The 27,555-nt window shown below is 30.8% G+C and overlaps 2 protein-coding genes across 2 annotated transcripts; both read left to right on the forward strand.

Moving 5' to 3' along the window:
- The first annotated feature begins 1,860 nt into the window (after positions 1–1,860).
- On the forward strand, positions 1,861–9,560 carry LOC109803053 (NAD-dependent malic enzyme 59 kDa isoform, mitochondrial). The gene is made up of 19 exons (XM_020364512.3): positions 1,861–2,327; positions 3,232–3,328; positions 3,506–3,624; positions 3,721–3,888; positions 4,320–4,448; positions 4,901–4,961; positions 5,289–5,392; positions 5,481–5,564; positions 5,684–5,790; positions 5,947–6,040; positions 6,347–6,454; positions 6,635–6,700; positions 6,878–6,950; positions 7,041–7,127; positions 7,289–7,343; positions 7,435–7,506; positions 8,019–8,081; positions 8,722–8,836; positions 9,114–9,560. Exons 1-19 carry the CDS (start codon positions 2,208–2,210, stop codon positions 9,183–9,185), a joined length of 1,794 nt encoding a protein of 597 aa, XP_020220101.1. The 5' UTR covers positions 1,861–2,207; the 3' UTR covers positions 9,186–9,560.
- A 4,307-nt stretch (positions 9,561–13,867) lies between these two features.
- On the forward strand, positions 13,868–27,116 carry LOC109801817 (uncharacterized). Its single transcript, XM_083073766.1, has 12 exons — positions 13,868–13,902; positions 14,224–14,470; positions 17,486–17,527; positions 17,616–17,789; positions 18,130–18,498; positions 21,866–21,943; positions 22,012–22,208; positions 24,204–24,230; positions 24,506–24,752; positions 25,814–25,861; positions 25,971–26,141; positions 26,518–27,116. Exons 1-12 carry the CDS (start codon positions 13,883–13,885, stop codon positions 26,893–26,895), a joined length of 1,998 nt encoding a protein of 665 aa, XP_082929892.1. The 5' UTR covers positions 13,868–13,882; the 3' UTR covers positions 26,896–27,116.
- Positions 27,117–27,555: the final 439 nt, after the last annotated feature.

The raw sequence follows: 27,555 nt of genomic DNA on the forward strand, positions 1-27,555 counted from the left end.
CAACATACATCTTACCATTCAACAATCAACTCACATATTAAAGTTTTTTCAACACTTGGGCTCTTGAAGCGCCACATATCATATCCTCATAATAAGATATTTAGTTTTCGAAGTCATCATTTACTCTTCTCTAATTTTTATGTATCTTAAATAGGACATGCTTTTCAATTACATGTTTAACAACTCAACAACTTAAACAACTCAATGACATGCAACTTTACAACATAATCATCTATCAACTCACAACATTACAACATATCTTAAACTATTCAAACCACTTAAAAAATTAACTTTCATCATGTAACTTGTGCCCGATGCCACTCATAGGATGTCTGACATTATTGAGGCAAAGGGACTCCTTATCTCACCCACGTCCGACATGGTTGTGACAAAGAGTCTCCCACTCCCTAGCACCTAGCATGGTAAAGCTCATGTTCAACCCCAATTAGGTAAAGGGTCTTTACCTAACTCACACTTGACATCGTTAAACCCATGTTTGCACGTAATTCCAACCCGAAACAATTCTCTCTCCTCACGCTCGATGCAATTGATCCTACATCTAATGTGAGTAAGATAAAGACACCTCTTTAGAGTCTCCCCAACATCTTGAAGGCACCCTCGATGTGATATCAATTTTGCACTTATACAAATACTAATTTTTTGCAATCTACCTAAAGTTCAGAAAATTCCCAACTTGAATTGTAACACAATACATATAATAAGCATCATGGGTAACTCAAAAGGAAGGTAAAAAATCAACATGCATCCATCTCATGATAAGAATATTTTCCCTTTCCCTTCAAGTGCTTCAAGAAAATCCCAACATTTCATACAATTTCATCAGTTTAATTATTCAATTCATCATAACAACCAACAATCAACTCATTTTAGCAACACAACCACACAATGCACAAAAGAATTCAAAATCACATCTGCCTCCACCTTTTGAAGAACCAATCTATAAGAGGAAGAAAATTTCTTCATACAACTCCAAAGTAGGATTTTAGCTCCACAAGCTTTGATTTCACACTCAACTACCTTGAATTAACTATAAGGAGGAAATGGAGGAGAGTTCTCACTTAGAAGGGAAAATAATTCTTGAGTTTTTAAGAGAAAACTTTCACTAACTCTCTTTAGATTTTTCTAAGACTAAAACTTATGAAATCTTGATTTTAAAAAAATCTTAAATATCATTATCAGATTAACCAAACTCACTACGTGATATACATTCACATAACTAAAATAAATAACTCAAAATAATAGTATTACATTGAGTAAATAATATTAATAATATAAAATATTTGTACATTATTATATAATATCACAAATAGATTTATTAATTTTTATATTAACTATCTTAATATATTATTTGAAAGCAATGAGAACGGAGGGACGGATTAATAAAGGAGAGAAAAAGACAACTACTTTAATTGCTCCATCATTTGGAATCAGTCACAGTGGAAAGAGTGAAGAAAAAAGAAAAGCAAGACCTACTTTTACAACAATCTTTCCGTTTTTAGAATGAAGAAAAAAAAAAGAAGAAAGAATTTTACCGTAGAAAAAATCCCCATATTTTTATATATTTTGTATTAGAAACATTCTTCATTCTATACACATATCATTTTTTGACTTTCTATAAAATTAAACAAGAGGATTTTTTAATTTCACATTTTAATTAAATAACTCATAAAATAACCTCACTTTCCATTTTATTTAATTAATAAATTAGACTAATACGGAAAAAAAAAGGGGAGAAAGAGAATTATGAGTTATTGACTTAAAAGGGGTAGGCACGCACGGGAAGCTTTAATTATTTTTATGTAAAAAAAGAAAAACACGTTTTATTGAACCAAGTTAGTCACTATCTGTGTGTATTTCCTGCCCGAATCTCTCTCGGGCAGATTTCCGCCTCGTGCATTTGCCCAACGGGCAGCACCTGCAACAACCGCTTCAAACTGTTTCACCTCTCTCAGAAGAGAGAGAAAGTTAGAGAGAGAAAGCTCCTGACTGTATAAATACCCTGGCGCTCCTGCTCCAATACCACCTACCTCACTTCCCACCTCGCACACATTTTTCTCCTTCAAAATGCGCTCGCAAAAATACCAAAACCAAAACCAAAACCATTTATTCTGAATAAATTCGCTTAAGCGTGGTGGTAGAAGTTAGCGTTGGTGCGTTTCATTTGGTTTCGATTTGCGTTTCGGAGAATGTGGAAGGTTGCGCGATTCGCCGCCTCCAGATCGCGGCGGTTCTCGACGGCGATTCCCGGTCCATGCAAGGTCCACAAACGCGGCACTGATATCCTCCACGATCCTTGGTTCAACAAGGTTCACTCTCACTTCCGATCCACACTGCTTTTCACTTCGCTAACTTTTTTATTATTTTGTTTTTATTTTTATATATGTTTTTATTTAATTAACTTTTTTATTTATATTTATTTTATTGAGTTGGTGAATTTGTTTGCTGTTAGTTTGATTTATTTGTTGGAAAGGAAACTCACTTTAACCTGAAAAGTGATTTAGGAGCTAGATTTTCATGTGGTATTAGCAATTTTATTTTATTTTAATCAAACAACATATTATGATAGAGCATGTAGATCAACAAGTGTGAGGGTGTGGGGTTGTTTTGCTTAACTAGTGGTCTTCAAATTGATTTTTTTTTATTTTTTATTCACAACTCTGGTTGTTCTTCGAATTTGATTCTTAGTAACCAGTTCTGTTAATTACTCGGACCACGATTTTGTCGATGTGGTTGAGTAGGATTGTTTTGGTAGAAAATTAACGTGGTTTCTGAAAAAAGAATGAAACTGAATGTTTATATATTTTATTCTTGCTTTCTCAGCGGATGCTGAATTAGTTCAGATACATTCTTTTGATGGTAATTTAATATCTTCCCGAGTGAATTTTCCTAATAAAATTATGGCTCTGTGATTTGGTTTATTCGAGGAGAAAGTATGTAATCTTGTAACTAGTGTGACATGCATGAAATTATATGAAGGTAGAATCTAAGGTGTAGAAAAATCTTTAAGGTCTCCTAGCTATTGATATTGATATTTAACGTTTTAAGTTAGTTTGGATAAATGTTGAATATGGATTCGTTACAAGATGCTGTTTGTTGAGAAAAATATATTGTGTTAACTATCTGTCATAAAAAATTAAGCTACTCATGGCTGTGTTTGGTCATTGTCTGTGATCCTAAATATATATATTTTTTTTAAATTTCGGAATGCAGGATACTGGGTTTCCTTTAACTGAAAGGGATCGATTGGGGCTTCGGGGTCTCCTTCCTCCTCGTGTCATTTCATTTGAGCATCAATATGATCGCTTTAGTAAGTTTTGAACATAACCTTTTCATGCTATATGTATCTGTTGTTCACTCTCAGCAATTATCGCTTGCCCGTCTTTACACTGTATTTCATACAACGCTAGTGTTTTGGCTTCATGTTTGTTTCTTCTTTGGTAATATTTGACAGCTACAATATATTATTGTTGTTATTATTTTTCAGTGGATTCATATAGATCTTTGGAGAAGAATACACACGGCCAATCTGATAAATTTGTTTCTTTAGCAAAATGGAGGATCTTAAATAGACTGCATGACAGAAACGAGACTCTGTATTACAGAGTGAGTTTGATGATGAAGTTGGCTTTCTAATGTGAGAATATATCATCAAAATTATTATTGTCTGACTCTTATGTCGTTACCTTTCATTCTCTTCAGGTTCTTATTGATAACATCAAAGAGTTTGCTCCAATAATCTATACTCCTACAGTTGGGTTAGTGTGTCAAAATTATTCAGGGTTATTTAGACGCCCGCGAGGAATGTATTTTAGTGCCAAAGATAAAGGAGAGATGATGTCAATGATCTATAACTGGCCAGCTCAAGAGGTATTGAATTCAACTTGGTAAAATGCTATATCCCTTTTCTTTTTATTCATGATAAAAAATGGAGGCATTAGTTTTATAAAATTTAGGTAGTTGAAAACATAGGAAAATCTAGAGGTTTGAGTACTTTATTCTTGTTTCATTATTGAGACATTATTTTGCTTTATCTACCTTGCATGAAATTGATGCTCATTTTTAAGGTTTTGTTTTAGAAAGTTTCCAATTATTTAGGTATTTAGTTGTGATTGTGGAGGTTACTTCATGTCTTTTCTCTTTACATACCTAACATCAATGAAAAATGTTCTGGTAATTGGGTACAGTTCAATTATTATGTGACTATGCCTTGCCAGAATTTAGGAGTTTTTTGGTTCAGTAATTGTTTCCTGGCTTGCTTTATTATTATCGGTTATAAACATCTGGTTTCCCTGTTTCAGGTAGACATGATTGTGCTGACAGATGGTAGTCGTATTCTTGGCTTGGGTGACCTTGGAGTTCAGGGCATTGGAATACCTATAGGAAAACTTGACATGTATGTTGCTGCTGCTGGTATCAACGCACAAAGAGTATGTGTTTTGCCCCTTCCTTTCTCCTTGTATCTTTAATTTCCTCTCAAATTGTGTGTTTTCTGCATGTTTGGTATAACTTTGTCGTTAATATTTTAAATGTTAGCAATAGCATACGTCATGTGATATAATTTATTGATCATGACCTGGTGATGTAGGCCTGGTAATGGTATAGGTTTTTTTTTTCCCAGGGAAAGGGATAATTGCATTATTTTTTGCAGGCTGGGGGAATGATACGTTCATTCTTAACATCTATGGACTGGGTTGTTAACTGTTTTATGATGCTGAACAAATCTAGTTTCACAAATGGGTTCATGATATCTTAATATTTTAATAAAATAATTATTGGTTTTGAATAACATTTTAATTATGTTTTCTTTTTAACTGCAACTTGGTAAGGCTAGTAACTCTGGTTTAACTTGTATGGTATGTTGTTTTTCCAATTGTTGCAGATACTTCCAGTTATGTTAGATGTTGGCACAAACAATCAAAAGCTACTGGACGATCCCCTTTGTGAGTAACTCAATTCTGTTAGTTGCTTTTCTCACCATGGACACCATTTACTTTGTAAACTGAGAAAGATCTCATGTTTTTCTGTATCCTAAATTATGTGGTTCCAATTGAGTAATATAACCTTGTAGGGAATGGTTTTTCTGCTTTTGTTAGTTGAGTATATCTGACAAACTTCTGCTCCCAAGATGTTTTTTGATGTGTTGGAATTGGATTCTTTGATTACTTTGACATTCTTGATCTCTTGAGCATGCAAAAAACTAAAATGATAATTCCTTGTAGTTGACATTATAAAAGTTATTGTATTCTGACATCATTTTCATGCAACAGATTTAGGAGTTCGACAACCTAGGTTGGAAGGTGAAGAGTATTTATCAATTGTAGATGAATTCATGGAAGCTGTTTATGCTCGATGGCCCAAGGCTATTGTGCAGGTTTGTATTTCTTTTGGAACATGTTGTTCTCTATGTTCAGTTTAGATTTTATTAATTTAGTAACTGGATGATTGGATAATTTTATCAGTTTGAGGATTTCCAAATGAAGTGGGCTTTTGAGACCCTGAACCGATATCGAAAAAAGTTTTGTATGTTTAATGATGATATACAGGTGAGAAAGTGATATTATATTTTGTTAATATTTAAAATCTTCAAGGTGTTGAGTAATGCACTGTGTTCTTGAAGTGACTACTGAAACTTCAATTTTTCTTCATTTCATTTGTCCAATAGGGCACAGCAGGTGTTGCACTTGCTGGACTATTGGGAACTGTAAGAGCCCAAGGTCTACCACTGTCTGATATTTTGAAGCAAAAGATAGTTGTGGTTGGAGCTGGAAGGTACTTCCAAAACTAATTTTGATGTAATCTTTTTTGGCTATCCATTTTGTTTTGTTATTCTATCATGCGCCACATTATTGCTACTTTCTGGCTTAACATGCTGCCAAAAGACTGTCCAGTTTTGTTTTACATGATACTCTTTTTCCTGGTGGGCAGTGCAGGGCTTGGTGTTCTTAACATGGCTGTCCAGGCTGTTTCAATGATGTCAGGGTCTGCTCCCAAAAGTCAATTTTTCTTGATTGATAAAGATGTATGCTTCCATCGTCTATACTTTCATTGTTAGTGCTTTAAGTTGCAGCTCTCAACAACCATAGTTGTATTCATAGTAACACATGATCCGGTTCTCTTATGATTTTGGTTCAACTTTGTTATCCAAATATTATTATATTTTTCATCAGATTCTGTTTTAATTTGTCTTCATTTATATGGTTAATGCCATGATACATACTTGCCTCTTGACATTCTTTTTTGGATTCAGTTATTTCATTGTATGTATGTGATTCAATTGTTATGATACATCATGTCTTTTAGTAATGTTATGATTCCTTAAATGCAGGGCCTTGTCACGACAGAAAGGAGCAATCTGGATCCAGCTGCAGTTCCATTTGCCAAAAATCCAAGAGATCTTGAAGGGCTTACAGAGGGTGCTAGTATTGTTGAAGTGGTAAATGCTACTGAATTTGTTTGAGAAAAACTCCATTGACTTTCATGCTTTTTTATTTTATATTTTATAAACAATTATTTTTCTATAAGAGGATACTTAAATGATGATAATATTAAAGAATAAAGATTATGCATAATCATTGATATCCATGCTTCAATTGTTGAACCTAATGCTCTTTAGGTTAAGAAGGTTAAGCCACACGTGCTCCTTGGATTGTCTGGAGTTGGTGGTGTTTTCAATGCGGAGGTACTTACCTTGTATAATGCCTACTCTTATTATGTTTTATTCCTCAGTAAAGTATATTCCATAATTATATGAAATAGACATGTTTGAAAATGTCTTGTTTTGACATCTTTGGGTTCTGCATCCTTTGATTTTATTGTAATTGGGTTTCTTCATTTTAATGGTTGAGATTCAACTCAGGTGCTTAAGGCAATGAGAGAATCTGTTTCAACAAAACCTGCTATCTTTGCCATGTCTAATCCCACCATGAATGGTTTGTTTGTACATGGCTCATTAAGCACTCAGTTGTTTAATAATGTCCCATTTTTTCATTTTTGACGATTGTTCTGTTTGAATGGGACAGCTGAGTGCACTGCTATTGAAGCTTTCAGTCATGCTGGAGAAAATATAGTGTTTGCAAGTGGAAGCCCTTTTGAAAATGTAGATCTTGGTAATTATCTCTTTGTAATGATTGGTTGGTTTTGAAGTATCTTGTCTAGTTCGAACTTTCTTCAGCTATGGAGTCTTTATTATAGGATGAATCTTGTTATATATTTTGGTTGATCTTCAATATTATGTTTTACCACAACCTCCAAATGAATTTTTGTTCAGGAAATGGACAAGTTGGCCACGTAAATCAAGCCAACAACATGTACCTGTTCCCAGGGTAGGCGTGCCTTTGTGGCTTATATTTTTTCATGAATCATGTCACTGAGTGGAAACACTGGCATAATTTCTATTGCAACATTTCATTTCAGGATTGGTTTGGGGACACTTCTATCAGGTGCTCATCATATAACGGATGGAATGTTGCAAGCAGCTGCTCAATGGTATACTTAATTTGGACGCTTATTTTGTTCTACCAAAATCTGTTAACCTTGACATCGATGAAAGTCTAGTGAATTATTTTCTTGATGTTTGTAGGGCTGCTCTGGTGTTTGGCTTAACAATTGAGCAGTCTGTCCTTGTACTGTGTGTTGTCTAATTATTTCGTCTGTTTTCTGCCACCTCTCTTTGAAATGTTTTCGTTATATGTCCTGTTGTCTGGACAATTCTTTTTTCACGCATGTATATAACAGTGCAATATGGTGAGGATTTTTATGTAAACTGTTAAGTCGTAAATGTTAACATACATGATAGTCCTCTGCAGTCTGTACTCTCCATAGGCTCTGCACTATTTTTCATCTCCAGCACATTTCTTCCAAAAGTTGTATGCTGAAAATCTTATTACATTTTTTGGATAGACAATAACATTGCCACACAGTAGTAAATAACTCCCCCTCTCAAGTGACGTTACTCAGTGCCTTTTAAATAAATTACTAACATGTTGTCATCCTTCCAGCCTTGCTTCATACATGACAGATGAAGATGTCCAAAAAGGAATCTTGTATCCATCCATTGACTGGTAATGTTCCCTTCTTTTCTTGTTATTATCATTTCATTTTCTCACTGTTCTCCTTTTCCCTGGCCCCTTTTTGAACTACTATGAGAAATAAAATGAGTAAACAATCACTTTAGTTCCAAAAGTGGGGAGTACTGTCACATTAGTCTCTGCAACTAAGAAAATATTAAATAAGTTCCTAAAATGTCAAATAAGTCAATAAATTAAACTACTTACTTTCATTTTGATCCTTGAATATATATATATTATCACTATAGTCACACTTTTTGAGTTTTGGACTAATATGAATGTCAATTTTGCATTTTTTAAAATTTATTTGAGATTTTCTTAGTTTTATAGACTAATATGACAGGATCTTTCAAAATTAGTGACCAAAGTGACGATCTACTCAAAATAAAATTCAATTTGTATAGACACACTAAAACTTATTCTCCGAACCTAACAATATAGTTATGGTTTACTCATCGTAATCAGCAATTTCTCAAATATAAGGTTTTATAATATGGTTTAGACTTAAGAAGACATTTACCCACAATTTTTAAAAAATACAATGTCTGGATATTTAGTTGTGCTGGCAGATAATAAATGATTCTCAATGGTTGATGATGTGGCCTTCTCTAATCAATGCTACTTTGTTCTACAGTATACGAAATGTTACAGCAGAGGTTGGGGCTGCTGTTCTACGTGCAGCAGTTGCCGAAGGGCAGGCTGAAGGACAAGGTGATGCAGGCGTCAAGGAACTTGAAAACATGTCAAAAGTAAGGAAATTTTAGATTCAGTTCACTGATAATACATTACATAGAGACTGATTGAATACAAATTTAAAAAAGCTATTTAGAGTTTTTTTACTTATAAAAACCTTTAATTTTCAGTAGAGAAACTTTCGAAAGCTTTATAAACTCATATTTTGGTCGAGTAGAATGCATTTTGCATGGTATCAGAGGGAGAGTGACTTAGTTTTCAACATGTGAGTGCTAGCTTGGTTTGACTTATATTCTGCTGCTGCTGCTGCTAAGTGCTAACTCATGGTTGCAGGAGGATAGCGTGGAATATGTTAGAGGCAATATGTGGTACCCCGAGTATTGTCCCCTTGTTCAAGAAAAATAAACTTTTATGAAGGAAGAAGGCCTTCCTTTTGCTATTCATATCTCACTTCAGCCACCAAGCCGTTTCATATTTTTATATTTCTAATCTTAGTAATTCATGACTAGTTGAAGCTCAATTTGTGAGAAGGGGAAAGAGATGTCTGTCTCCTTTCTAGCAGAATCTTCTCAAGTATTATATACAGTTCTTAAGGTCTCTTCTCTCTAACCGTCAACTGCATTGGAATTTTTCTTTCCATTATTAACACTTTCAACCCTGCAGTTCACGGATTCATACATTAATTATTATTTACTTTAATAAAAATTCTCTCCCAAAATGAAGACAAAAAATTGTAAGATATATTGATTTTGAGATTAATTTTCATGCACTTTTAAATCATCATCATTAGAATGTCTTTTATTGTAAAATTTAAAGTTACAAAATTGTTGTACCCAACAAGTTGCGATTGAATGACAAACTAAAAATAATTTATACCATTGGTGCATATATGCAAATTATTTTTTAATTATTTGATTTTATCAAATATAGTTTATTTTGGATGGGAAAAATGTGTCATTCTTTTGAATTTATAATTATTGATTGAAATATATCAAAACTCAAGAAATTATGTGTTACATTTTTTATTTAATAAATTCCACCTATAACCTCGCGATGTCTAATAAATTTAACTATGAAATTTAGAGTGAGATGTGGAATTTAACTTTGTGAGATTGTTTCGTGTACTTTTTGGTCGCACATGGATTGGTGGTTACTTGCTGGGTCAGAAAAATTGAACTAAGCAAACATATTACACTTGACCACCTTAGCCGTGGTCGTATCAAGAAGTTACAGACACACGTGAAAATTTATAAACGGTGACAATAAAATCTTGATTGCTCCCTAGTCCCTATCTTATTAAAATTATTTTTGGTTGTAACTTTGGAAAGATATATTTAAGAGTAGTTTGTTTCCTACGCTACACGTCTCTAGTTAAAAAATCATGCGTAAAAATTAAACGATGTAATTACTTTAAAGAAAATTAAACACTGATATTATATTCAGAATGATCTCAATCTTTAAAGTATTAGAAGTTGCGTGAATTGACCAACTACAGTATTTTAGTGACTCTACCATTTATCAACAAACAACTACACGTCAAATAGATTTTAATTTATGCATGCTTGGTTATAATTATTTGAGTCATATCTTGTAATTTTATAAAACTAATAGAACAAGTTATGTTTTTTTTTATAAAAAAAATTAAATAACCATTTTATCTAAAATTTATTCATAAATAAAAATTTTGAAATGAATAAGATTCAAAAAATTAACTTTTGATTTATATGAGTCAAACTAATGAGTTAAACCGAATTGTTAACAAGTTTAAATTGAGTCAAGTTTAAGTTAAAAATAAAATTTATGTCGAACTTCAATCAAATTTCAAATTAGGTTAAATATTATCAAATCGAGTCAAGATAAATCGAGTTTAACTCAATTAGACTCCTTTTTGACCTAAATGATGTTAATAAGATTTAAACTTGAGACATTATGTATTTTATTTTAATTTTTCTCAATTACTAAGTGTTGAGGGGATTATTTTATGGTGTTTATCTTAGGAGATATTTTATATAAAGAAGAGGGTTATAAATTTATTATGTTTATAAGGTTATTTCACACACAACTCCACAATAGTGAGATATTGTCTACTCTAAACCTAAGTCTTTACAATTTTACTTTTTGGTTATCACAAAAAAAAAACTCTCAATCATTGAAGTTTAATAAGATTTAAACTTGAGACATCATGTATTTTATTCTAATCTTTCTCTATCACCAAGTGTTGAAATTATTTTATAATATTTATCTGAGAGGATATTTTATATCAAAAGGAAGGTTATAACTTTGTTATGTTTATAAGGTCATTTCACACATAACTTTACAATGGTAAGATATTATCCGCTTTAGGCTTGAGATCTCATGATTTTGTTTTTAGTTACCATAAAAAAAGTTTCTTAATCATTAAAATATGTATATGCTTTATAAGTTATTGTTTCTCTTCTTATTTTATTGATGAGATCTTATTTGTATCCTAACACTAAATTGACTATAGTAGTATGTTAAATTCATATATGATTGGAAGAAGAAGAAAATTATTGGAAAATATCAAGTGATTCACACTTATAGCATAATAATTAAAAAAAAAATGAAAGAAAGAGAGAAAAAGAATTACACAACTTATTTGGTTCCCAACTTTCCATTAATTTTGTATCCATTTTAGAGTATTCGTGACTTAATCCGACTTACCACAAGTTCAATTTAGGCGAGTCAGGTTAAATTTCTAACAATATTGAAATTTGTAAATTTTTTTTAGTCTAACCTGGCTCAAACTAGTGGTGGACTGAATAATTGTCTCACAAATTATGTCTCGTTTTGACAGCTCTACTTATTATATAACATAATTGTCATATAATATATATATATATATATATATATATATATATATATATATATATATATATATTCTAAGGATGAAATTAAAATAGGTGAGACCATCTTTTATAGAATTATGACTTAACTTATACATTAAGTTTAAATTAGGTCACCTTCTAAATTGTTTAAAAAATCTTTTAAATCTAACATGTCAATCTATTTAAATAAATAATATAATTTTATATTATTATTATTATTATTATTATTATTATTATTATTATTATTATTATTATTATAATATTAAATTTGTTATGATGCATTGACAATTCTTTACCTTTTTAAATGTCAAAAATATTGACCAACATAAAGAGTTAAGCCTATAACTACATGTCTTATTTAAAAGTCTTATTACAAATATGTTTTTAAATAACTCATCATTAATGTCAGCTTAAATCTTAAAAAAAAATATTTATATCATATAAAAAATTAAATTTTAGTGGTATAAAACTTAACATACACCTTTTCATTTTTATTTTGTTAAATTATCATAAATTAAGTAAGTTTTATAATAGACTTATTAGTCATGTTAAATTTAGGGTCGTCACTACGACAAGACTATTAAGGTCATTGTCTTAGGCTCCAGTCAAAGTATTAATTTTTTTATTTTAAAATAATTAATTTTAATTTAAATAGTTATATATTTTATTATATTATTTATAATTAATTTCGTAGTATATAAGATTATACAATTATTTAAATATATCTACACATAAATATTATTATAAGATTATAATTTAAAAAACCAATAACTATATTTTATTAATATACTTTAAATTTTGATAAAAATAATATTGAAATAAATATAAAAATTGAATTTCATAAAAACATTATGATTTATATAAAAATATTAACAAAAATGATAGTGATAAAATCATTAAAAAAATGAAATTTGATTAGAAATTAATTCTTTTGATTTTTTTAATAAAAATATGTTCTATTTTTGACTATTTTGTATAAATATTAAATTATTTATTTTATTTTATTTTATTCACAACTTATTTGAAAAAAATTTAAATATGAAATCACTTTGAAAAATATATGTATTTGAATTTCAATAAATAAAATTTTGAAAGAAATATTGTATTAATTTTATATGGCTGATTATGACTTTTTCTCTAATTTGAAATTACTACAAAATAATACAAAATAAATTAGTGTTTCATTAGAAGTGTTAATTAAACTATATTAATATTTTTTAAATATGTGCAATATATATTACAAAATATTAAAAATAATACTTATAATTATTATTTTTTAAAAATAAATTTTTTAGATTTAATTTGAAACTATGTTGTAAAATAGTCAATCAATGATCGAATGAATTATCAGATGTTAAAACTCATTAATTATCAAATTTAATTAAAACTATTTTTTAAAAACAAAAAATTAGTTAATTGTGTAAGAATAAAACTTAAAAAAAAATGGTCTTTGACCTAAAATTTGTCGGGCACAATCATGACTAAACTTCCTTAGGTTGTATATTTTTAAAAAACCAAATCATGCATTTAAAAAGGACCTACAATTGGTAAGCAAATCAAACTTAGGTCGTATATTTTTAATTAAGACCAAACTCAAACCTAGTAAAATCTAGAATAATCTATCCTATTGCCACCTTTTAATTATACAAATATCTTAAAGTTTAAATAAAACTTAAATATAAAAATGAAAATGTATAAGAAATAATATATCATCAATTTTATCTAATGATAAATTTAAAATGAAGATTGTTAGATTTAAGCAAATTATATATATATAAGGAGATATTTAATGTACAATACTTAGTCTATTGTGGATTAATTAATTTCTTTTGAATAACCTAACCGTAAATAACAGTCAAATTTAATATGTATAGATTATTAATGGTTTAGTGTTAAATATTATTCTAAAGAACGACATCAAAGGAGGAAAAAATGATTTCGCATTGCAAGAATGACATGAGAATGTCCAATTGTCCATACTAGATTAGGTGGAACATTCTTTGGATTTTTTTGTATTGTCTCTTTCTTCACATGTTGTAGATATGCGAGTAACACATGATCTAGTATTCCATTTTATCATGCGCCAGTGTGCAAAAAACAAACACTAACAATAACATCTTCTGTAGTAATTATAACAAGTAACAACTAACCCATTTGACTAGCCGCCATTTTTTTTTTGTTTCTGGAGAAAATTACACCACTAAATCTTTATATATATATATATCTTCTTAAGACATTCATCAAGTTGAAGCATCCATGACTGAGGCAAAACTAAGGTTAGTAGCATGCATTACACCACTTTAGACTATGTTTTCTTCATTTTTCTTTGGCATTCATGACGAGAAATTATTAAATGTTTCTGGATTTCGTGAATTTAACTAGTTTCTATATATGTAATCAAGTGTTATTAATTTTTGCATATGTTGAAAAATTTAAATACATGTCATATTGAATGACTGAAATCATGAATACTTGATAATATTAAATTATCTAATAATTTTTTGCGACACAATATTGTTGAAATACAACAATCTATTTCCCCTTTCCTCTTTATGTTTGTAGCATCATGTAGAATTATTTGTGGTTTGTGATTTCAGGTATGGTGTTGTTAGTGGGGCAAACAAAGGAATAGGGTTTGAGACTGTTAAAGAGTTGGCCTCAAATGGAGTGAAGGTGGTGCTCACAGCCAGAGATGAGAAAAGAGGACTTGAAGCCATTGAGAGATTGAAAGAGTGTGGTCTCTCTGATTTGGTGATTTTTCACCAGCTTGATGTCACTGACTCTGCTAGTATCACTAAACTAGTAGACTTTGTTAAGACACAGTTTGGGAGACTTGATATCTTGGTAAGAAGCCATGCACATATACAAATACTGAATATTCACAAGGATTCATTTTCAATATCTTATTTTGTTTCAAATTATTGCATGGTTTAGGGCTATCATGTCTTAATGGTCTCTTTCACATTCTAGATCATATGTAATCAAAACTCAATTTTTAACTTATGAGAGAAAATTACTAAAACTTTATTCATATTATGTGAAAATTGATTAAGAGACTTGGGATGTTATTAGGACTAGAGATATGTGATGGTCCTTAATCATATACAATAATTTCTCATTATTTTTTTTCAAATAAAAATAAAAAAGGCATTTGATGAATTGCTACTTGACTTTAAACATGTGGGAGTTGGTGATGGAACTAGGTGAGGAGATTGATGATTCCTTCACTTGTTCCATGCTTAGGACCGTGAATGCTATTGAGGTTAAGACTCCAATGACTCTTTGAAGCTCCTTGAAGTGTTCTTCAATGGAGAAGAAGCCTTGAAGTGGCTCGGTTACTCCTTAGCTTGAGGTAGAAGCTTAAGGAACCAAGGTAAGGTTGAAGCACCTTTGGAGAGAACTTAGGAGAGAAAGTTCTCTTCGGTTTTTGTGACTCTTGATTTAGAGAGAAAATTCAGATTTCATTTCTCAAATTGGTCAAAAGTGTTTTACAATCAAAGAATTACAAGTTTATAGGAGTAGGAAACTTGGAGAGCAAGCTAGTCTTGACCATGGTTCACTAGGAACCATGGTTGAGTCTAGATAAACCGTCCAAGGTCAAGAGGCTTGGAGAGCAAGCTTCTCACTTGGCTTGCTTGGTAAGCTAGCCAAGGAGAAGCTTGTGCTTCAAGCTTCCAAGCTTAAGAAACTCCATGAATTTCGTCCAAGTGTGAACACAAGTGTTCACACAAGTGTGAACACAAGTGTGAACACACTTCTAAGGTGGGCGGCTTCTTGGAATTAATTTACTCCTTTTGATTTGAAAATGGTTAATTTGGTTTAGTTAGGTTCATTCAATGGGAATGGAACCTAGCTAAATCAAATCTATGAAAAATTAGGAGTAAAATGAGTCCAATATGAAAAATTTAGCCTAGGACCACCTTTGGCTAAATTGCTAGGAGCACTCTCTAGCTTACTAAGGACACTCTCTAATTTGCTAATGCCACTCCTACTAGAAAACTAAGAAAAGAATGTATTTCTAGGTTAGGTTAAATGGAGTCAAAGTGTCCAAGTAACCTACCCTAGAATCAATATACAATAGCTACTAAAAAGGGAAATACAGTGCCTTACAAATACAAAGGCAAAAATAACCTATACAAAAGAAACTATGTACAAAACATATGAAAAGGTCTTGAAGATCATCCCATTCCTCTTGGTTCTTTTATGATATCACCTCTTGGATTCCTTGGCCTTGGCCATAGTCTATCAGTTGGTCTCTCTAAATATAACTGTGTGTTTTTTATCTCCCATTTTCAAAAAAGTTATAATTTTAACTGAGTCTTTGTAATTTATTTTCCTTTCCTTATAATATTAATAGTCCCTCTTCTAGTCTCTTCTTTTTGTTGGATGAGTTAAGTAGTTAGTGGCAACAGCAAATTGAGGATCAAATTGAAAATTCATGATATATAAAGAAACGAAATGAAAAAGTTGTGATATTTAAAACGACCAAAAATTAAATAAAAAAGATAGTTAACACGAAATTAATAGAAGGTTAACACAAAGGGATCATTTGTGAATGAAAAAATTTGCTAGGAACAAATTTCAACCTTCAAGAAATGAAAAATCAAATAAAAATTCGTGATAACATTAGAGTTGGGATGACTGCCTGATTCTGATCCGTCTCTGTATTTTGTACATTGTTATCCATATCCATTCAAAAATTAATTATTTTTTTTAAAATAAGAATTTTAATATAAAATAAAACTATAAAATTATATTAATTATTTAACAAATTTAAAATAGATTAAAAATTATATAAATTTTAAGTAAATTCTAAAAATAAAAAAAAAATTCTAGAAATTTAAAGTAACAACAGGTAGAGGTATGGGTACAGAGCGGTAAGCATATATTCATCTCTGTCCTCCTACACGATTTCATAAATTCGATATTATCTATATCTGTGTCCGGTCAAATTGGACATCTTCCATCAAAGTCAAAGTAAAGTTGAATATTACTTATAAGTATGAGTTTACTTGTCATTTCTATGTGAGAGTCTAAAAACATATTTAAAAATTATAACTTTAAAATATGGGAGAATCTTTAGCATAAATTGTGCATTAACCTAATAGAATGTGATAATTATAATATATGATACGATAAAAAGAAAGAGAACAAAAAATGAGAAAAAATGGTAGGAGTGTTTAATAAAATAAGGTGCAAAAAATCATTGTTCTATAGAATCCACCATTTTAAGTATGCAATAGTTACTTATTAAAACAACAATTATATATGAAAATTTATTAGGTAGTTCACAATTATCAAATGTTTATGGTCATTGTCAATCATTATATAACATGCAATTAAATTTTTTAATTTATAAAAAAAATTAATAATACTTGATTACATGTCATTTAGAAATTAATTAAGGATTATGTAGTTTAGATTCATCAAATAATTTCTCATTGAATATATGTAAACTCATCATTTTTGGATACCAAAGTAAGATACCAGTACCACCATTGGAGATAGCTTAGGATTTTTTCCTATAACTATAATGTCTTCTTAAGTACCCAATTCTATATCGGTTTCTTAACAATTTCTCATATGGGCATATGCCTCAATTCTGCATCTGTTCCTTGACAATTTATCACACGGGCATATGTCTCTATTTTATAACTGTTCCTTAACAATTTCTCACATGGCTTTTTATTTTTGAACCAATTTCTCATATTACTCAGGAGTATACACAAAAAAGAAAAGTACATGGAATAATTTTTCCACATGCTTATAAATCTAGCTTAATTAGAAGCCATCTTCTTTGTTTCCCTTTAAATGAATGAATCATTTTAACCTTTTGAAAAATCCCACATTCTTGTGTAGGTGAACAATGCAGGAATAAGTGGTGTTAATCCCTATGAAAGGGTAAGTATTAATTATTTTTGTCTAATGTGTGGTGAATTATGGTCTGTGTGGAGCCTCTACTAATAGAGTTTCTTCTGCATGAATGCAGGAAGGATCAACAATTAACTGGAAAGAACTGACTCAAACTTATGAGATGGCAGAAAAGTGTCTAACAACAAACTATTATGGTGCAAAGGAAACAACTGAAGCATTTCTTCCCCTTCTGCAATTATCCAACTCACCAAGTATTGTTAATGTTTCCTCCCAAGCAGGGTCATTAAAGGTATAAGTATGTCCAAAGGTCTATTTGAATAAACTTCCACAAAAGCACTTTTAGGAAGAATAATTAAATAAGTTTCTCCGTAAGTTATAATTAAATTATGTAAGTTAATTTATAAAAACTCTTTCATATAACTTTTCTAAAAAAGTAACAGGTTAGCTTGTGTATAAGTTATTTTTAATTTATGGAGAAGCTTGTTTCATCTTTCTTTCTTACTTTTTTCTTTTAAAAGTGTTTTTGGAAAAAATTATCCAAGCAAGACACTAAAATTTTCTTTGAATTTCAATATTTTTGAACACTAAAGTCTCAACATTGGCAAAATTGTGTTATGGTGATGTTCCAGAGGATAGCAAACAAATTGGCTAAAGGGGTGTTTGATGATGCTGAGAATCTTACAGAAGAGAGAATAGATAAGGTAGTGAAAGAGTTCATGAAGGACTTCAAAGAAGGTTCACTTGAAAACAAAGGGTGGCCAACCTACTTGTCTGCCTACATGGTCTCAAAAGCAGCCATGAATTGTTACACAAGGATTGTTGCCAAGAAGCATCCAAACTTTTGCATTAATTGTGTGTGTCCTGGTTTTGTCAAAACAGACATAAATGGAAACACTGGCATCTTATCTATTGACCAAGGTGCTGCTAGTGTTGTCAGATTAGCACTTCTGCCTAATGGTTCCCCTTCTGGCTTCTTTTATAGTAGGCAAGAATTGTCAAACTTTTGAATGTGCAATCATGCAGATTCAAAAATAACACTAGAGAATGTGCCTTTTGATGTTATTTTTTCACCCTTTTATGTTTGTGTCATTCTTAGGAATTAGGAGAGAACGAAGAGAAAATTACTCCCTCCGTTTTTTTTTCATAGTCGTTTTGTCAGGGTTTGTTGTTTTTTTTTTCATTGTCATATTACTAAAATCAATGAGTTATTAATTTTTTTCTTCCATTTTTATCCTTGATAATTAATACATGTTTCCTGAACAATGTGTGTATTTATTTTTAATGTCTACCTAATTTTTCTCCAACTACTCATATAAAGTTAATGTGCATTTATAAGAGCAATATGTTCCCAACAAAATACTATAAAAAAACAAAAAAAAGGGACAACTATTTAATAGAGTAGTTCAACAGTCTAAAAAATGCAAAAAAAAAAATAAAGGGTAAAATTGGAAAGTAAGTAATAAACATTTTTGAAAACTAAAATATCAATGATTTCCTTAAATCCCATGCAAAACCTTAAACGACTATGAAAAAAAACGGAAGGAGTAGCTAGTAACAATTAGGGGTCAGTGAGTTAAATAAATAGAGGAATGACTTCATTCTGTCTTGTATCATTTTGTAGTTTGAGTATTTACTCCTTTTCGTAAGGACAATTCCATAAATGGATTTTCTGACTTTATGAAAAGAAAATTATGGTAACTTAATGCATTTAAACCGTTGGATTTGTAATAATAGATCAGATTGTGACACGTGTACATTTAAGTCAAAATATATATTGTACACGTGTTACAATCTGATTTATTTTTATAAATTTAACGGTTTAAAAATATTAAGTATTAAAGAATCTGAATCTGACAATTCCTTTGAAGGAAAAATTATTAAAGGAGAGTCTGTTCTATTTATTCAAATCAATGAAAATAATTTCTTCTTTCTTTTCTACTGTGAATTCATAACAATAATAGGTCATTTTGAATAAACTTTTTAATAAATATTTCCAAGAAGAAAATGAGAGGACAAAATTATTTTTTTATGATTAAATTTTTTTTTGGAGAACTTAATATGAAAGGATTTAAAATATTTTATTATGACAGTTTTAAAAAAATCAACTTCTATCTTTACATATTAAAAATTCCATTTTCACTTTCATAATAAATGTATAGATTAATTAAAAATTAGAGTGAGAGAGAGAAAAAGGGCATAATTGAAAAAAATATATAATGATATGTTAAACTTTGATAATGATAAATAAATAGGAAAACTTTTATATAAACATACATTATAATTATAATTATATAAGAGAGAAGTAACACAAAATTCACATTGCACCAATAGAATTCACCAAACAAAGAAGGAAAGAAGCACAATAGAGCAACTGTAGCTCAGTCCTAGATTGGGCGCTCAGTGTAAGGCTTCCAGAGAGTAATTTTAACTTTCCGGTTGAGCCACGCTAAGCATGGAATCTCGCGTTCAATGTGGGTCACACTAAGTCTGAGGATCATAGACAACATTATCAATTTTTTGTTACCTTGACGTTCAACATGGTTTCTACGATTGAAACTCTACAGATTTACGATTTTCGTTTTTACATTCAATCTTCAATCTCTTCATATAATCGGTAAAAGTGTTCTAAATCATACAATAAACATTGAAAATAATATAATTTACTCATACAATTACATCTTCAAACAATCTTCTCATATAACTCCCAATGTATTCCTTTAGGGTTTCCTATAGGAATCCATGGAGATCTCAAATCATACCATTATAATTCTAAAACCAAAATTAATCATTCATTCAAGCAATTCATAGAATTAATTATATACAAGAAGAACAAAAAGTGAAACAGACACAATTGGGAAAAACTCCTCATATATGAGCATACAACAAACACAAGATTGAGGGTCAATCCTATTACCCAATATACATTCCCACACCCAAAGAAAAGTTTCTCACTTCCCATTACCTTGTTGAACAGAAAAGGATGAAAAATTAACTCCAGGGTGGTTTCCTCCTCCTTTCGATTCTCCAAGCTCTGAAGCGTAAACACGTGACAAAAAACGTAAAACTGATCAGCTCTTTTTTTTTTCTTTTTAAAACTTAACCTCCATGTTCATATAAATCTTTGCAATCTCTAAACCATGTTTATCCATGATAAAAAAAAATAATTCTTTTTAAAGAAGACTTTATATCCATTCTTTAATATGTGTGGAACATTAAGAAGATTTTGATCCAATTCTAGAATGTAAAGAACATCTTTAACAATTATCATACCTTTCTTGGTTAAAATAGAAATTGTTCCTTTTCCATTGGCATGGACAATTTGACCATTGAGCCAAGTATTCAATTCATGTAAATTGAACTCTTGAGATGTCATAAATAAATATTCATCTTCATCGTCATTTTTTTTCTTCAATTACATTTTCCTATTTTTCTAGTTGTTGTTTAGGTTGATTCTTCTTTACTCTACAATACTTTTCGTGACTTCCCAAAATTCATTCCATTGTGCTTTGCTCAAAAGGCACCTTCAACAACTTCATTACTTATAACGGAGACTCTTTGCTCTTGTGTGTGAAGCTTGCTAGTTAATTCAATAATTGTGAGAGTTTACAAATCACAAGACTCTTCAATTGCATAAATCTTGGCTTCAAATCTTTCAGGCACTGAAACCATGATTTTTTTGATAACCTTTTGATATGTAAATGATATTTCACCAAGAAGTCGCATCTACGAGAATAATCTTTGACAAATTCATTATCTTTCATCTTCATCAATTCAAATTCTTTCAATATGAGAAGCCTAACAGATTTGACTCTGCTACTGCATTCAAATTCATCTTGTCCCACACTTGTTTAGGTGTTTCCAAGTCCATGATTTTAGTAAAAATATGATCTACAAGTCCTGTATCTAGGCAAGTGATGACTTTATCTTTCTTCAATTTCTCCTCCTCATAAGCTTTGATTTGTGCAATGGTTGGATCAACTTCAAAAATTACAACGTTCCATAAATCTTGAGATCTTAAAATAAATTTCATCTTGACGACTCAAATATGATAATTTTTACCTTTAAACATTAGAATTACAGGTGAACCGGTGAAAGTAGACATCCTTACACCAAAAATTGTTTAAACAATAAACCACTAAATTTAACACTCAACCTCATCGTATTTAGTTCAATAAAAAATTTTCTCACAGCCTGTGAGTGATAAGTGCTCAAATTGCATATTTTTATGCTTAATTTGGCACTCTTTTTGGGAGAGATGTAAGTAATTTTAGTTGTATTTGACCCTCCAAATAGATAAATTAAGATTAATCTAAGGAGTTACAAGAGTGTAGTTTCTTTGGTTGAAAATATTTCCTTTTTGTGTAGATTTTGATGAAGTTGGAAATCCAAGGCTATAGCTCCAAAGCCAAAGCTGCAGCCATGAAGCCTGAACCAAAAAGAAGTGTTCCAGAGAGTTAAGGCTATAGCTCCAGATTCAAAGCTGCAGCCACGAAGCCTGAAACCAATTCCAGAGAGTTGAAGCTTCAGCCATGAAACTAGAGCTCCAGCCTTGGAACATTCTGGGCAGTCCAAAAATTCAGAGCTACAACCCCCATTCCAGAGCTGCAGCCTTGGAGCTTTGTGCGTCTTGCAACACTTCTAAAGCTGCAGCCACACATCCAGAGTTGCAGCCTTGGGTTAAAAATCTCAACTTTCAGCTGGACAGAACGTATTTTAGGGCAAGAAAGGAAGGAAAAAAGAGTCTTTTGGAACGAAACGAAACAAAGGAAAAAATAGAGAGAAAGATCACTCGGGAGAAGAGGAGAGCTTGAAGATTAGACTTGAAGATTGACTTGCATGGGAATAAGGACCCATCTTCATTTCTTCTCTTCTATTGTGTAATCTCATCTTGTTATTTGCTATGGCCCTCACCATGAGTGACTAGTTTCTCTTGGGTTGGATTCAATGTAACTACTAACTCTATTTCTTCTTAGATCTATATGATATTCAGTTCTATTACTTGTGTTTGATTCTTCTCTTAATGCTTAATCCGGTTTGATCACCCGTTTTATGGTATTAGGTTTTTGAACCTTGTTGGGAAACATTTTCAAAACCCTGAACTGAATCATTCACCTAATAATCTTTTGTTCTAGGAATAGACTTGATTTTGTTAGCCATTTTGGTTCAAGTTATTGTCTTAATGCAAGGTGTTAATCTTAAATCATAGAGGAATCATGTTTAGGGTTAACCACCTTAGGGCTCAATTTTGAGGAATCTGGTTGAGCTAATTATTGAACATGGATGTAATAGAAGTGGAGTCATATTTATTTGATGAAGATTAAAAGAGCTAGAAAGTACATTTGAATCCAATATCTTTCTCATATAAGGTTTTTTGTTACATTCATTATGTTACTTTTAATTGCTTTATTATAAACTTAAATCAATATTTCATTCATGTTCTCTATAAACAAGAAAGGAAATTACTAGTATTCCCAAATCCCTGATGACGGTATCAAATTACTACAACGAAGCTTGGTCCGCTTGCCAAGAGTGAAAAATCCTTAACTAGTGAGAAGTAAGCTCTTGATACCATTGTTGAAAATATTTTGTGAAAAATGTAGAAAAATTGGATCTTGTAGATAAATTGAAATTAAAATTGAAGATAAAAAATTATCATAAAAAATGATAGAGGAGAATGCATAATTATAGACTTACAATCGATTTAAAAATTTTAACAAACCTCATCTACATAACTCTACTTGTTGAGATTATATTGAATAATTGAAAACAAAATATAAAAAATAAAATTGTAATAATAACAAATAATCAATTTAAAATTTATTCAAAATTTAAAATTTAAATAAAAAAAATCTCATAAATCTAACAATAATACCTTTTGATAATCATTGTAGTCGAATGAAAATTAGATAATAATAAAATGAGAGTTGGATAGGAGAGATGTAATATATATATATATAAAGAGTAAAGGAAAAGTATAATAAAAAATAATTAGACAATAGAGAAATGAAGTTAAATTGAAAAGAATATATAAGAAAGATATAATATATATAAAATAAAAACAATAATAATAATAAAAATATAGAAAAATTATAACAAATATGTTGATATGAGAATATATGAAATTGATTTTACAATAATGTATTAGGATAATAGCTTATAGTTTATCTTTTATATTATAAATAGATTTCAGAAAGAAATCTTTAAACTAGTTTAATTCTTTTTTTCTCTCTCGAAACGCTTCAATCGTTATATTTCACTTTAAAAACTCAACATTTCCCCCCTTCTCAATGTCGTCTTACTTCACATCATCTACAATTATTATTATTATTATTTTAATCTCAAATCTCTCTTAAACTTCAAATAGCAATTTCGACTTTCGAGGGTCTATACAAAGAGAAAGTATCAAAAAGACATAATTGCAACAATTTAAAAAAAAAATGAAAATCGACTAATAAATGGCAAATGCAAATATGCAATTGCTTGTCTTATTTAAAATTTTCCTAGGTTGTTCATGCACCCACGTCCCCTTCTGGCGCCAGTGTACCACAACCACTAACAAATTTGTACTTGTCAAATGAATCAAGTTATGCAAAAGATAACATCAACATCAAATATAGTTAAAGTTACGTGCTTGACTATATTTGCCACCCTACTTTTCTATATAAAACTATACCTCTATTTCTCTATATTCATTGATTTTCAGCATAACAATGGCAGAGGCAAAACTAAGGTCAGTACTACACCACTTTAGACCATGCTTTCTCAAAACGCAGGTTTAAGAATCCTTTAAAGTCGCTTTATAAAGTATGGTCTCTCATTTGTATGTTCTATTTTAACCTTATTTCTGATCTACGTAAGACTTAGTTTTTTTCCAATGCTTTCTACTGTTTTATGGGGATACAATATACTTTCACACTACTGTCCCACATACAAATATTTGTCCTTTTGCTGTGTAATGAATGTTTGCATAATTTGTAGAACTGTGCCTGTGGTTTGTGAATTCAGGTATGGTGTTGTTACTGGGGCAAACAAAGGGATAGGATTTGAGACTGTTAAAGAGTTGGCCTCAAATGGAGTGAAGGTGGTGCTCACAGCCAGAGATGAGAAAAGAGGACTTGAAGCCATTGAGAGATTGAAAGAGAGTGGTCTCTCTGATTTGGTGATTTTTCACCAGCTTGATGTCACTGATTCTGCTAGTATCGCTTCATTAGTAGACTTTGTTAAGAACCAGTTTGGGAAACTTGATATCTTGGTAAGACGTGCTGATATGATATTTGAATATTCTGAACTGTGGAATTCAGTTTCAATTTCTCACTTTTTCATTTTAAAGCAAAATGGCAAATTGATGGATTGTAATTTGAAAATATGAGGGAATCTTGTGTATAAATTGTGCAGCACTTTGGTTGTGCACCGTACTAGTGTTGCATATCCCATGTGGACTAATGACATGACAAAAATAGAGTACATATATTTTTCAAGAAGAGCGTGATATCTTTTTTGTGTATCAGTATTCACACATGTCTTCATACTAATAATATATGTTCACTTTGAGTTTAACTCTCATGTATTTCCTATTTCCATGTGGCCTTGTACCGATGGAAACTTTATGTGTTCATAATTATATGTTCCTTCTCTTGTTTTGACAATGAGATCGTGTTACCTTCTTTGTTGAAGGTATTCTAGAGGTGATATAAAAGTCTCTAAAACTCAAAACTATAGCATATGGTAGGCGGCTATAGGTACTGCAAAATTAAGCAGAAAAATATAACAGAAAAGTAGTTAAAGGCTGAATGATTCACTGTTTTCATGTTTCTTTCTTCATCTCTTTATGCAATATAACACATGTATTTATAGATTGAAAAGTGGCTCTCAGATTACTCAAAAGTTACAATCACAAATAGGCCTCTACTAAACACTAATGACAATAAGCACATTATTCAACACTTTGCGTGCAGCGTGCCTAACATTTTTTGCTAAAGTTTTACTTAAAATGTTTTCTTAAGTACATAATTCTCTATTTGTTGTCTTACAATTTCTCTTATGGTTGAACAATGTTTATAGTTCATGACTCTACAGGGAAAAAAAAAAAAAAAAATTTGCTCGGAATAGTTTCCTTGCATACTTACAGGAGTATCTGGTTCAGTGAGTGATTAGGTAAACATATTTTGGTTACGATACTTGGGAAAATAGTAAGGTTCTAGGGCATCTAACAAGATATAGAATGTAGGTAGGAAGTTGTCTTTTGTTATCTATCCTTTAGCTTAATATGAACGAATCGAATTATCATCTTAAGAATTCCAAATTCTTGTGTAGGTGAACAATGCAGGAATCACTGGTGTCAATCTGGATGAATATGAAATGGTGAGTATATGTGTGTGCATGTGCATATATACATTTGTTTACTATGTTGGATTTATGGTCTATTTGGAGCCTCTATCAAAGCTGAGTTTCTTCTGCATGAATGCAAAAGGGATCAACGATTAACTGGAAGGAACTGGGTCAAACTTGTGAGATGGCTGAAAAGTGCCTAACAACAAACTACTATGGAGCAAAGAAAACAACTGAAGCATTTCTTCCCCTTCTGCAGTTATCCAATTCACCTAGGATTGTTAATGTTTCCTCCCAATCAGGGTTGTTAAAGGTACAAGAGTGCTTAAACTTATCTTTAAACTTGACTCAATTTGAAATATGTTGGTTGACATGCCTATTTGGTCCCTATAGTTGGATGAAGTTTACCTTTTCAGTTCTATAGCCAAAAACATTTTATTTTAGTCTCTATATGTACCATTTTTTTTTCCTTTAGTTCCTATAGTTTTATAAATTTTATCTTTTAGTCCTAATAACAAATAGATGCAGAAACTAAAAGAAAACAAAAATGATATGTATAAGAACTGAAATAAAATGTTATTAATGATATAAATTAAAAAGTAAAATTTATGAAACTATAGGAACTAATTATTTAAAGTAAATATTATTTGCTTTACCTTCTAAACACTGGTAAAATTGTGGTGTTTCAGAACATAGCAAACGAATGGGCTAAAGGGGTGCTTGATGATGCTGAGAATCTTACAGAAGAGAGAATAGATGAGGTACTGAAAGAGTTCATCAAAGACTTCAAAGAAGGTTCATTAGAAAACAAAGGGTGGCCAACCTTTGTGTCTGCCTATGTGGTTTCAAAAGCAGCCATGAATTCTTACACAAGGATTATAGCCAAGAAGCAACCAAACATGTGCATTAATAGTGTTTGTCCTGGTTTTGTCAAAACAGACATAAACAGAAACACTGGCATCTTATCCGTTGACCAAGGTGCTGCTAGTGTTGTCAGATTGGCACTTCTGCCTCATGGTTCCCCTTCTGGCCTCTTCTATATTAGGCAAGAATTGTCTAGTTTCTGAGTGATTTGAAAAGTATTGCAAATACATTCATGCATATTCATGAATAAATTCATGACAGTGACGACACAGTGTGCTTCTTGCCTGTATTTTGTAAGCTTATGCAAGTTTAGTCAAAATTTCTTATCTTTTTATGAAATTTCATTTCTAGGACATGAGATGAACTATTCCTGGGTTATGGAATTTTAAATTAATTCAAAGTAATTGTTAAACCTTCTCATCTATTACTTGGGTATAATTATGTAAAAGGTATTCAAGTTTTCCAATGAATTTATATTGTGAATTATAGAGTATATGTTTATCTTTATATAACCACAGAATTGGTCAAATTCTTAAGTGCTCGAGAAGAGCTTGGCCAATTTGATTCTTTGCAAGATAGATGACACTTGAAACTAAAGGATTGGTAGGTTATGTATAGTGCAACACTTTGTTGCATTTAAACTTCTGTCACACCATCATCATCTATTTGTTGTGAGAGAAATCAGAGCATATATCCTTTAATCCATTCTATGAAAATAAACAGGTTTAATCTTAAGAGAGCTAAAAATTTAATTTTTATATGTACAAATTTTCACTCTTCTCAATAAAGAGCAAGAGTTATACAGAGAGCAAAACGTGAGATATTAGTGCAGATGGATGAGATCTATTTGAAGGGGCTAACAC

This window comes from Cajanus cajan, chromosome 4, assembly GCF_000230855.2.
Source record: "Cajanus cajan strain Asha chromosome 4, NIPB_CcT2T_4, whole genome shotgun sequence".
NCBI classification, from domain to species: domain Eukaryota; kingdom Viridiplantae; phylum Streptophyta; class Magnoliopsida; order Fabales; family Fabaceae; genus Cajanus; species Cajanus cajan.